General features: G+C 35.9%; 1 protein-coding gene across 1 annotated transcript in view; it reads left to right on the forward strand.

The window, feature by feature from the left end:
* Nucleotides 1–11265, forward strand: part of SMAP1 (small ArfGAP 1) — a 106302-nt gene that overhangs the window by 56760 nt on the left and 38277 nt on the right. Inside the window, exon 6 of the mRNA XM_085316040.1 lies at nt 204–284. Coding sequence (XP_085172166.1) covers nt 204–284 — 81 coding nt within the window. The remainder of the gene's footprint in view (nt 1–203; nt 285–11265) is intronic.

The following is an 11265-nucleotide window of genomic DNA, read 5'->3' on the forward strand; positions in this document are numbered from 1 at the left end:
CCTGAAGTCTCAGAAGTTACATTGTTTTTAGTAGTACGCTTTCAGCACAATGAGTCATTTTTGCAGTTAGATCAGAAAGTTCTTTTAAATTCAGGGTTTGTATCTGACTGAAGACTTCCATCTATATTCTGTATGATTGTGAGCATTAAATATATTTGTAAATGCATTGTTATTGAGTACTGGCAAAATACTTTTTCTTGCAGAAGGAAAAAGAAAAAAAGAAAGAAGAGAAAAAGAGAGAGAGAGAATCAGAAAAACCATCAAAACAACTAGCTGTTGAAAAGGTAAGAATRAACTGCTTTTTCAGTTGCTACAAAATTACATCCAGTATTAGACCATGTACTGTCAGGATTTGAAGAAAAACAAAATTTTAAATATATGTCTGAATAATAATCCAGGTAGCCTTCATTATGGTTTGCATATAGAGATTGAACATATGAGGAGGAATCTTTTACTAGTGTGGGGAAAGAGGGAAGTGAGTGTAATGAAACACTTGTTAAGGTGTAAGCTCAGATAATTAAGGTTTTAAAGTTGTAYCATTGCTATCTCTGAATTTCTTTTTAAAAAGCATGTTTCCTGTACTGTGAACATGTAATAAAATGCTAGTCTCAAGCAGCAGGACGCGAAGCATCTGAAATTACTGATTCTCCATCCCAATGCAGAGCATCCCATAGACATTTTGAGCTTGTTGGACTGCAAAAATATTTACATAACAAGAGGGACAAGGACTGTTTAGTGAACAGAGCACYAAACTAAGATGAAGCTTATTCAGAACTTTAGAAATTATCTTAATAAGATAATCTTTGAGAAAGAGAGATTGACTAAGTGAAATACTAGTAAATATATAGAGGACAAAAGCGGAGCAAGACACCAGCATGGAAATTGACTGAATGAATTTGAACAGATGTTCTTCTTTTTCTAATTTTGCTGAGGTACATACAGCCTAATGATAGTTCTAGATCATTGTCCACTTGACAATGAATATTTTTGGAGACTACTTAGAATAACTTAGTATTTTTCTTAAATGAATTCATTTTAAACCTTAGCTTACRGTTTCTAGAATTTAATTAGTAACTCTAGTCCAAATATCTTGAAAATACTCAACTAGAACATGTCACATAACATGAGACAATCCTGCTCATTAAGCTGTTTCTTTAATCAGCTATATTAAAGCTTAATTAGCAACTTCAGCGTTGTAGCTGCATCTGAAATTTAACGTACGCTTATGTGCAGAGTTAAATAAAAATGGAATAGATAATTTAAGTATTAAATATAATACTTCCTTTTGAGACAGATGTCTTTCACAGTTTAAGTGAATTGGTTAGCTTGTTCTTATCTGCTGTGCAGTCCATAGAATACATTGAAGTCCCCGTCTGTCAGTTTATTCTCCAGTAGTGCTGTATTATAGTTGTGAAAAGTGCTGTTGTGTTTTGATACATTATAACTGCAGATGTACTTTTAGTTCAGTTTTCAAACTTAATTTTTTTTTCCTCATTTTGCATAATATAACAAAGTACAAAAATATATGCAGATGTGGAGCAAACAAGCCCTTCCCCTAAACAAATACCTTTCTTCAGAAATTGGAAAGCAGTTTTGAAATAAGCTATTATTGCAGAAGAAAACTTTTATGACAATTTTGGTARCTTCAATGATTTAGTGAAAAAGAATATCCTTGTTCATATGGCAGGAGATCAGTGCAYGTTTAAAGAAGGTAAGAATGTTAAAGTTGGTGAATATTGAAGTTTTATAATGGCACAGGTTCTTTGTCTTGAGCCATACTTAAAGTTTTATTCTGGCTCTTAGAAAAAGTATAGTTGAGATTTGCAGATGTAAAATGTCAATGTGGTCGGAAGTCTTAACTTTCTAAAGCCCAAAGGCATCACTTTCTATGGGGGTAGCGGATATTCCTTTATAATGTTGCCTGAACCTTGTCGCATGGCTAGGAATGATTGGTTGGGTGAGGAGAGAAGACAGCAGTGCATGGTTGTAGCTGAGGGACTACCCTGATGCTCACAATAAAAACTAATTCAAATGCCACTGAGGTTTACATTTGAGATGTCATTAGATTGCCAATTAAATAACCAAAAAAGTAAAAAGAAGTGTTGTGAATTTAAATGCCCACACTACAAAATGTGCTATTTGGTAAATACGTCAACATTAGATAACAATGCTATTGCAACAACTGAAAAATGCTTGAAATACTGGAGTATACTTTATTATTAATGTGTTAGTACTRATTGCTCAAATTAAACTCATCTGTGTATCCCTTTCTTAATTAAGATATTCCTCTGGCAGAGCTCTTTAAGGCTCTTAGGGATCATCCAAAATACACTGTTTTTAGACAAAGCCTATAAACTTTACATGTGTTAATCCCAGTCACTTTCTAGAATCTAAAGAAAAGATGCATATATCTTGAATGCTTGTATTTCCATTGAAAAATACTAGGGGGAATGGTAGGAACATGGAAGGTCTGTTTTTATGCTTTCAGAGTTATGCATTGCTACTTTTGTAGTATTATTCTGCTTCAGGGAGCTGATTAAAGACRAGGATATTGTTCTTTGGCTGATAATGACAGACCTGATGTCCAGTTAGAGACTGTCTATAGGKTATCTTTGATTTTGCATGTTGAATCAGCAAGGGAATACTAGCATCTTGGTGACAGTTCAGTGACCACATTAGGGGGCAGATGTCTTTTATTCCAGTTCTGAGCTTCTTGGAGAAGGAAACGATTTAAAAGTTATAAACGTTTTGTGTGCAAAATAACTGGTTTCACTCATAAGGGTCACCTTCCTGCATAGTGTATTTCCAGTATAGACCTTTCAAGCTTGGAATGTTGATGAATCAAAACTACTTCTCAGCTCTGCAGAGAAGGACCTGGCAGTCCTGGTGGACAACAAGTTGACCGTGAGGCAGCAATGTGCCCTTCTGGCCAAGAAGGSCAATGGKATCCTAGGGTGCATTAGGAAGAGTAGGGTGGTGATCCTGCTGCTCTACTCARCCTTGGCGAGGCTACATCTGGAGTACTGCATCCAGTTCTGAGCTCTCCAGTACAAGAGAGACTTGGAGCTATTGGAGAGAGGCAGGGCTATAAAGATGATCAGAGGACTGATCATCTCATCTCTTCTCATGGTAGCATCTCCCTTATGAGGAAAGGCTGTGAGAGCTGGGCCTGTTTAGCCTGGACAAGGGAAGACTGAGGGGATCTTACYRATGTRTCCAAATACCTTAAGGGGTTTTCAAGGGGATGGGGCTTCACTCTTTTTGGTAGTGCCACGTGACAGGACAAGAGACAACGGGCACAAACTGAAACACAGGAAGTTCSACCTGAATAYGAGGAAGAACTTCTTTACTATCAGAGTGACAGAGYMCTGGMACAGGTTGCCCAGAGAGGTTGTGGAGTCTCCTTCTCTGGAGATAKTCAAAACMTGCCTGTGATCCTGTCTAATATGTTCTAGATGACCCTGCTTGAGCAGGGAGATTGGACTAGCTGATCTCCAGAGGTCCCTTCTAAYCTCAGCCATTCTGTGATTCTGTGATACGTGGCCAAGCAGCTGGCAGTGTGGTACAAATTTTGAGACCTTTCTTGGCTGAGGTAATTTAAGCAGAATTTTAGACATCCTGTAGAAGAACCAATAAAGATTTTAAAAATCAGCAGATTCTAAGCTTGTCAAAACTTGAAACTTGAAGCTATAGAAAAYGTCCCATTGGACCTCTTTATATGAAGTCATATACTCCTGTGAGTCTTAAATTCTTAATGTCCTCCCTTCTGTGTCTTATAGTGACTTTTCGTTAGCTCTTGAAACAAAAATGTGCATTCTAAAARATAATAATGTTCTTGTGTACAGGTCTCTGCTTCATAGAATCAACTAGTCTGCTCCTGCATCTGCAAAAAAGCCTTTCAGCACTGACTAATTGGTCATCTTTAGCCTTTGACAAGCTGAATGTCTGGCCCAATTTATTTTGCATTTTCAAGTGTTGCTGGAAACTTTTTGCATTAATTCAGTAAAATGCATTCTTCCAATATTGCCTTAATATTTAAGCTTAATAAATGGTACTTTACTGATTAGTGTACTTTGAATAAAAAGAACAGAAATTCACCTTTTAACTGATTTAACCTTGGTGGGTTTTCTGTTTGAAATTGCTCTGCTACTGAATAATCGTGATTTCCTTAAAAATAGTTTTTGTTGGTAAGCGTTTTTATCAGACTTCTAGTTGATAATGATTTCAAATGCAGGGTAGAATTTCCTCAAAACCAGAGAGAAAGCTTCTGCAAAATAGCCAGCAGCAGTGATACTTGCTGTGACTCAATTTTTCTGGACCGTTCCACTTTCTGCCACTTTCTGTAACTAAATTACTGGGTAATTTCTATTGTAACAAGATCTTACTGTGTCAGTTACAGATTGATTCTAGCCTGGTGGTCAGTGTTTTCTTGGGAGTATAATGTTGCAAATTAAATTTGGATCTTACTGTGTCAGTTACAGATTGATTCTAGCCTGGTGGTCAGTGTTTTCTTGGGAGTATAATGTTGCAAATTAAATTTGAAGAATTCAAAAAAAAAAAAAAAAAAAAGTGGCATTATCACAAAGCTACTGGCTGTTATAGAGGGTTTTTTTTGAGTCTAATGAGCAAACTGAAGAAATCTTATTAGGAGGTGGTAGTGTTGTCAACTCCACTGTTACTGCTTAGTTTCTGATACTTCATAAAGTCTGGTCTAGTGGTTTGATCAGTTTTCCATGTTGGTAATAGGCCAGTAGTGCTTGGAAAAAACAGGTTGCTTTTCTGCTGTGTAAGTCCTCGTTTGATGCAAAAGTACTGTACACTTGTAGATTGTGCATCACAGTTGATAAGCTTCTTTTACAACAAACTTTTTGTAACCATTAAATAAATATACATATAAGGCTTTGATGATTCACTAGTATTTTGTGGCTTTACAAAGGTAATCTTTAAGACTTGCTGTAATATAACTAACTACCAGTACAGACTACAGAGCATCTAATGTCAACATGGTTCCACTTTTCCAGGATAACTAYGTAATAATTTGAATGCTGTATTTTCAGCACGCAGAAAACCATATAGTGATCTATCATGTCAGGAAACTATAGAGTCTTTATGTTTAGTTTTAGAATTTCTAAGGTGGCCTAAAATATTAAGGCTACTRTAATAGTGTGTCAGGATTCAAATTATTTATTTATTTTTTGGGGATGTGATAGTTACATTTCTTGAGAGGTTTGTAGCCCTTGTTAGCTCATCAGTATTTTACAAAGGTTTGAAAAACTAAGGTTTTCAAGAAACTCTACCAGAAGAGAKAAAATATAATTGTCAGCGTATTTCAAGAAGATGAAAGTAAAATATGGGTGAACTGGAGTCCATTTTAGACTTTAAGCAGCATTGGTTTCAAGAGGGCACCTCCCAAGAATGAATCATCTTAATTTTCACTGAAATGTTATTTACACATTGTAAATTAGTAATTGGGAGCGAGGATATCTAGTAACATAGAAAAACTTTTATATGCAAATTTGAATGGGAAGTTATGAATGAGTTGAAAGACTTGTTAGCTACAGCTATRGACAAATCATGCTGTTAGTCTGAGGAAGTGGATGTCTATTTTTCAAGACATCACAAATATATATACATATTTTTAAATAAAATGGGAAGTTAATCCTTCTGTTTAAGCACTGGCAGAGAACTAGAGTATAAGAAATAAAGCTCTTGAATCCCTAGCTTTTTTAAGAAGAAAGAAAAAATTTTTTCAATTTTTTGAAAAGTGCAAGTTTTCCTGAAGCATACTTTAAAAAATTATCCAGCAAGTATGACGAGACATAAATTACCAAAGGAATAATATTCAGAAATCTAGCAGGTTGTTCAGGAGCAGTTGACCTAATCAGACCTGTTATCTCTGACTATGTTCTTATATCCTCTTCTTCTTTTATTCACTGCCTGCTGATTCTCCTCCAAAGAGCAATAGGATATTAAAAGGATGAAAGTAGAAATACTTGTCAGTTTACTCTCCCAGTATTCAACAACTCGCATTTCCAGGATCTTCCTACCCAGTCTTCTGGCATTCATCAACTTTCAGCTTAGAGTCTTCTGTAAGTGTCTTTTCTTGAGCTGACAAGCATCTCCATCTCCAGCACTCCAGCATCGCTCTTCCAGATAATGCCCTTATCTCCTAGAAATTGGCAGAACTTATCCAGGCTACTTTCTGCCCCTTTCCTGGTGCCTTTTCCGCAATTGCAGACCTAAAGTTTCCTTAGTCTGTAGCTGAAAATAACTTTACCTATACAGTTACTTTGAGAAGATGTTGCAAGGTAACTGCTAGAAACATTTAGCGTACAGCTCTTTCTAATGTGAAAGCTGGGGGCAGGTTTAGCTGAGGTGTCCAGTCAAAGCTGGGCTGGTTTGCAAGGGACAGAAATACCAGCTTTAGAAAGATAAAATGCATTGGATTGCAAGTATAAATACACCAATGGAGATAATCAGATATATGAAAGCTAGATTAATACTTCTTTAGGGCAGATAGCAAGGCAGACTCTCATGCAATGAWATCAATTTCTTAAGTTCTCTATACAATTAAATTTCAGAAAGATTATATTAGCTTTAAAAAAAGATTTGGATAATTATTGGAAGAGACCATTTCTTTAATAAGGAAGGAAGAAAATCTGTAGTTTGACCACCAACTTACTCTTTTTTTTTTTTAACTTAGTATTCTTTAAAAAAAGCCAAATTTTTAACAGCTGGTCGTCAACTTCCTYTTCATCTGGCCCACTGTTTCATCAGTTTTGAGGGGCTTTCCTTTGCACTCTTGAAGTTGGTCAAAACTTTCTCTCGGCAGCTATGATTGAATTTCCTTTGTTTTCCTTCTCTGCCTGAGGTGGCTGAACCAGTTCTTCTTTCACACTGAACTCCGTTTCTAGTACATCTGCTGAAGGATTTTTCATCCTCAAGTAATTGAATATGCTCAATTTACATTCAGTGTGGTGGCAGTAACAAAAATACACTATTAGAATATGTAGACTATGTATAGGTTAGATACCAAAGCCTCATAATAGCTCTCTGAACAAAAAACTACCACTGTGCAATTTTTTTCTATGTAGAATCTTTGTTGCTCATAGTACAAAAGGACACTTCAGGCATACTTCAGATTATGTTTTTTAAGCAGTGTSCCGGGGTGGGATCTGTGTTCCCCCTTCCCACTGAAAGGAAGTAAGGAAGGAAAGAGATGGGCTACATGCAGACTYGGGGACTGGGATTGTTAAGCACATGCCTGAGGCATGGCCCAAGTGTAAACTGTGGAGTTTTTCTGCCCTAAGTATAAATATAGCTATCAGAGCATCAAAAWATGGAGTCAAGAAAACTTTGTGCTTGCTGGTGATCAAATAGTTAGTATAYGGTCTACAGAATGGACAGGAAACTTGAGTTTGAGAAGTTCGTAAGACCATAAATGCGTTGCATTAAGGATATTACTTCATTTGGTAAAGGTGCTTGCATTGTATATATATTTGATTTAGATCAGATAACTGAATTACATGCTATCAGCAAATAAGGATTTGATTTTTTTTTCTTTGAATTTCACATTGACTAGGACAATTCTAGGTTTCCTCAGAATGTAGCTTTCTATGCCCTCCAGTTGCAGAACAGCTTTAGTCCACACTACCATTCAGAGCATAACAAGATATGATGTCTTGAGGCTTTGGTGTTCTTCCAGAGTAAACAGGGAGGGTTCACATGCCTGAAACATTCAGATTTTTGTAAGGTCCAACTTTCTGTATAATCAAATGTGCAAGAGCAAAGAAAGCAGGAGATTTTTACAGAAGTAATATTGATATGCAAATTTGAATATAAAGGAGAACAAGGATTGGATGAGATAAAAAGTTGATGACAGGAAAACAACATTTTAATGATATTGCTCAAAGTATTCCTAAAGAATAGGACAGCAGCATCTGGAGAGATACAAGGCTGAGCTAGTGACTGGGAAGGGTGTAGGGTATCAGTACTGGATGAACTTGARATCCGTACAAGATGTGTTTTTCAGTCAAAAGCAGTTTTATTATGTTTGAGAAAAAGCATGCAAACCATACCTTCACAAATAGRGGTGGAAAGCAATGTATCTACAAAAGAGAATACAGAGCCACATGGTTATGAAAAGTTGAGGAATTAAGGCTGATAGAGCTGCATTGTTGTAGTGCTATTCAGGATAGTTAGCTCAATGGAAATAGAGGACAAATATGTAAGCTGAGTTCAAATAACCATTACATGTGGTTCTAAAATTGAAGATGCAGTTAAAAGAGAAATACAAAACAMGTTTATTGCATTTTACAGCTTGCAGACTGAGGTGCATTAAAACACTTGAACCCTAATCTCATTTGTGTGTGTTGTTATAGGACATAGTCCACGTTTTAAAGTGGATCGATCTAGTTTTTCTCCTTCACAGTGATTTCTTCTGAAAAATTTAAAGAAACAGTTTTTTTGGGGGATTAGAAGTAGAACGCTTGGGTTTCATATTTCATCATTTTCAATCAAGTTTCATGACTAGACAAGACAAAATAAGAAAAAGATTGATAAACACCTTTCATGTCCTTGTGAGCAAATTGTTGCTTCTCGGTTTAAATGACATTTCAAGAACTTTGAGCTGCAGCAGACTCTGAAATCCTTGCCCCAAGAACCCCTGGCAAATGTTGTTACCTTCACRCTCAGGCTGCACCTACCCTTGCTTGCCGGCCCTCTCTAGCTCAGCTCTGGGTTCCTACCTCGTGCTGTGAGAGTCTTGCCTTGCATTTGCCTCACAGGGTCTTGGTGCTTTTCTTCAAGTGCTTAGCTCTTGCTTAGGAAAAGAGCTCCCACCCTTTCTTTGGGCCCTATTTTGAACTTGTCAGCTTTAAGAGCGTATTTGAAAATGTATGCATGCCACTGTAATGCTTAAAATCACCTAAAACAACTTCTGAGAGTCTCTGATGCTCATGCCAGAAGGTTCTGAACTGGTTTGGGTACGTATGAGACATGAAAGAATTTGTAAGCCAGCGCATTCCAGGAAGGCCTGAGTAAAGGAAACCTCACCTAACATTTTAATTTCAGTTAAAAGAAAATGGTTGCATGAAGTGGTGAAGAAGTAATACAGGAATTGTCTAATCCCTTTCTCGTAGATAYTACTAACACATTAGCCTAGACTCAGGTAAAACCATAGCAATCGAGCAAGATTAAAGTGCAGCTACCTGTTAGTTGTGCCRTGAAGTTTTTGATTCAAATGGATAAAAATCTAGCACATATTATAAAAAATCACATGCAAGTACCTTGCCCTAACATTGTAAATACTACAAAATCCGTACATGCAGCTATTTAAAATGGAAATTTGAATCAATGACAACTTAAAAATGTTTTCCTTGAGTAATGCACTTGAATTGAGAGACCTTCATGTATACAAATTTCTGTTAAAATAAGTGATTATTTTGTTTTTCTCTTGGATATAAATGCCCTAAATAAGCTTACTTACATTAATGTAAGTAGTTGAATATCTGAGAGCAGTTTATTGAAAAAATCGTAATAGACTTAGATAATTTTTCCGTTGGTAATAACTATTTGAGGTAAGTCTCATTTAAATAGCTACAGTATTTTTTTTTGGTTGACACAGTGTCTTTGCTGTTGTTTAGGAATATGTGACATATTGATAAGCTGTAATCTGTGCAACTTCATAAATTATACCACTGTAGTATACTACATTGGATCAGAACATAAAATATATTTGTTTTCTGGGTTTCTTACTGTTTGGGCAAAAGAGAAATTTGTCTGAAATTTTGAAGAGTCTGCTTGATTGTTAAATATCTTCGTATTTAGTTATGAATCTGAGAAAAGTGCTAATGTGTTATAAGAACGTAAACAACATGTTTAGTCTTTAACATCATTTATACTTTCATAATACTGACTTTGAGTTTGTACTTATGTCAGATATAAAAGCTGTACAATGTTTTTTAAACAATCTAGGACACCTGAATAAGTAACATTTTAAATAGATACTTACTAAAGTAGCTTCTAGAGTAAAAGTATAAAAGTATATGAGCTGTCAGGAAAAATCATATCTGCAGGCCTATTGCTGGCTTATAATAAATTACTAACTCTACTTTCTCATATGGGAATTCTCGAATGTTTATGCAATCTTTAAAAGTTTTATTGCAAGCAAGCAATAATAGAGGGAAGGAATCCAATTACTTTATGCAGAAGGCATAGAATTTCTACCTAATAAGAGCAAATGAAGACTTTTGTTCAGTAAGCATAGAAGCATTTACAGGCTCTAGTGAGTAAACTGGAAATTGCTTTTAAGTAGGTTAGGAGTGCTTTTCATTAAATTATCTGATGGAACTTCAGCTTTCATAAAGCTTCTTGTAGTTGTGGCAGGATATAGAAATAAACGTTTGAGTAGGTCTGATGGGCATGAAACAGGCTGAACTCTAGATTCATGTGGATTTTTCATTGAGGTATGAAATTGAGAAAAATGTTCAGAGAAGTATTTTTTGTAAGATATTTAAGTACAAAAGCAGGAGAAAATATTGGATCAGACAGATGATACATCAGATCTTTGACAGTGACTGATATCTTGCCTCAGTATAGAATTGATATGTTTAAAATAGTGGCTTATAATTGCTCTGACTCAAGAGTTTCTACTTCAGACCTTTTAGTGATGCGGCTTATGCACCATGTATGCTCCCCTTCTAATAATTTCTAGCTAATGTTAATGAGAATAAGATAAATGTTAATGCTAAATGCTTTTGTTGACATGTACTGAATTATTTTCATGAATGTCTTGTGGCGGTGAATTCAGCAAAATAGCTCCATTTTGATTTTTAAAGTATCTTTTATCACTTTTACATTTCTATTTGATGTCATTTGCCTTCTAAAATTGTTGAACCTGTAATGTTTGTGCATAAAAAATTGGTATAAAGTTACAGAAGCAGAAAATGGAAACTTGAATTAACTGTCATTATTCTTCTATCTGAAAGCTACTCATTTACAGCTAAAAATAACTGCAGCATTTTTACTAGCTCTTTTAAACACGACCTTTACCGAATAAGTTTGTKTCACCATTGCCAATCCCCATGCAAAATATCCTCAGCTACCTGTGTCAGAGGACGGTGATCTGGGAAACGGGAGTATGCAAAACAGGCAGAGTTCAGACTGGCCTGTGGGATCTGGTGTGTGTGGTGTATTCCAAAAGGCTCTCAAAGGGTGCCAGTGTCTGAGCACAGTGGCCTTAAACCACTTCACAGTTTGTTACCG

The sequence above is a fragment of the Rhea americana genome, unplaced genomic scaffold (assembly GCF_003343005.1).
Source record: "Rhea americana isolate MKP2758 unplaced genomic scaffold, rheAme1 scaffold_45, whole genome shotgun sequence".
Lineage (NCBI taxonomy): Eukaryota > Metazoa > Chordata > Aves > Rheiformes > Rheidae > Rhea > Rhea americana.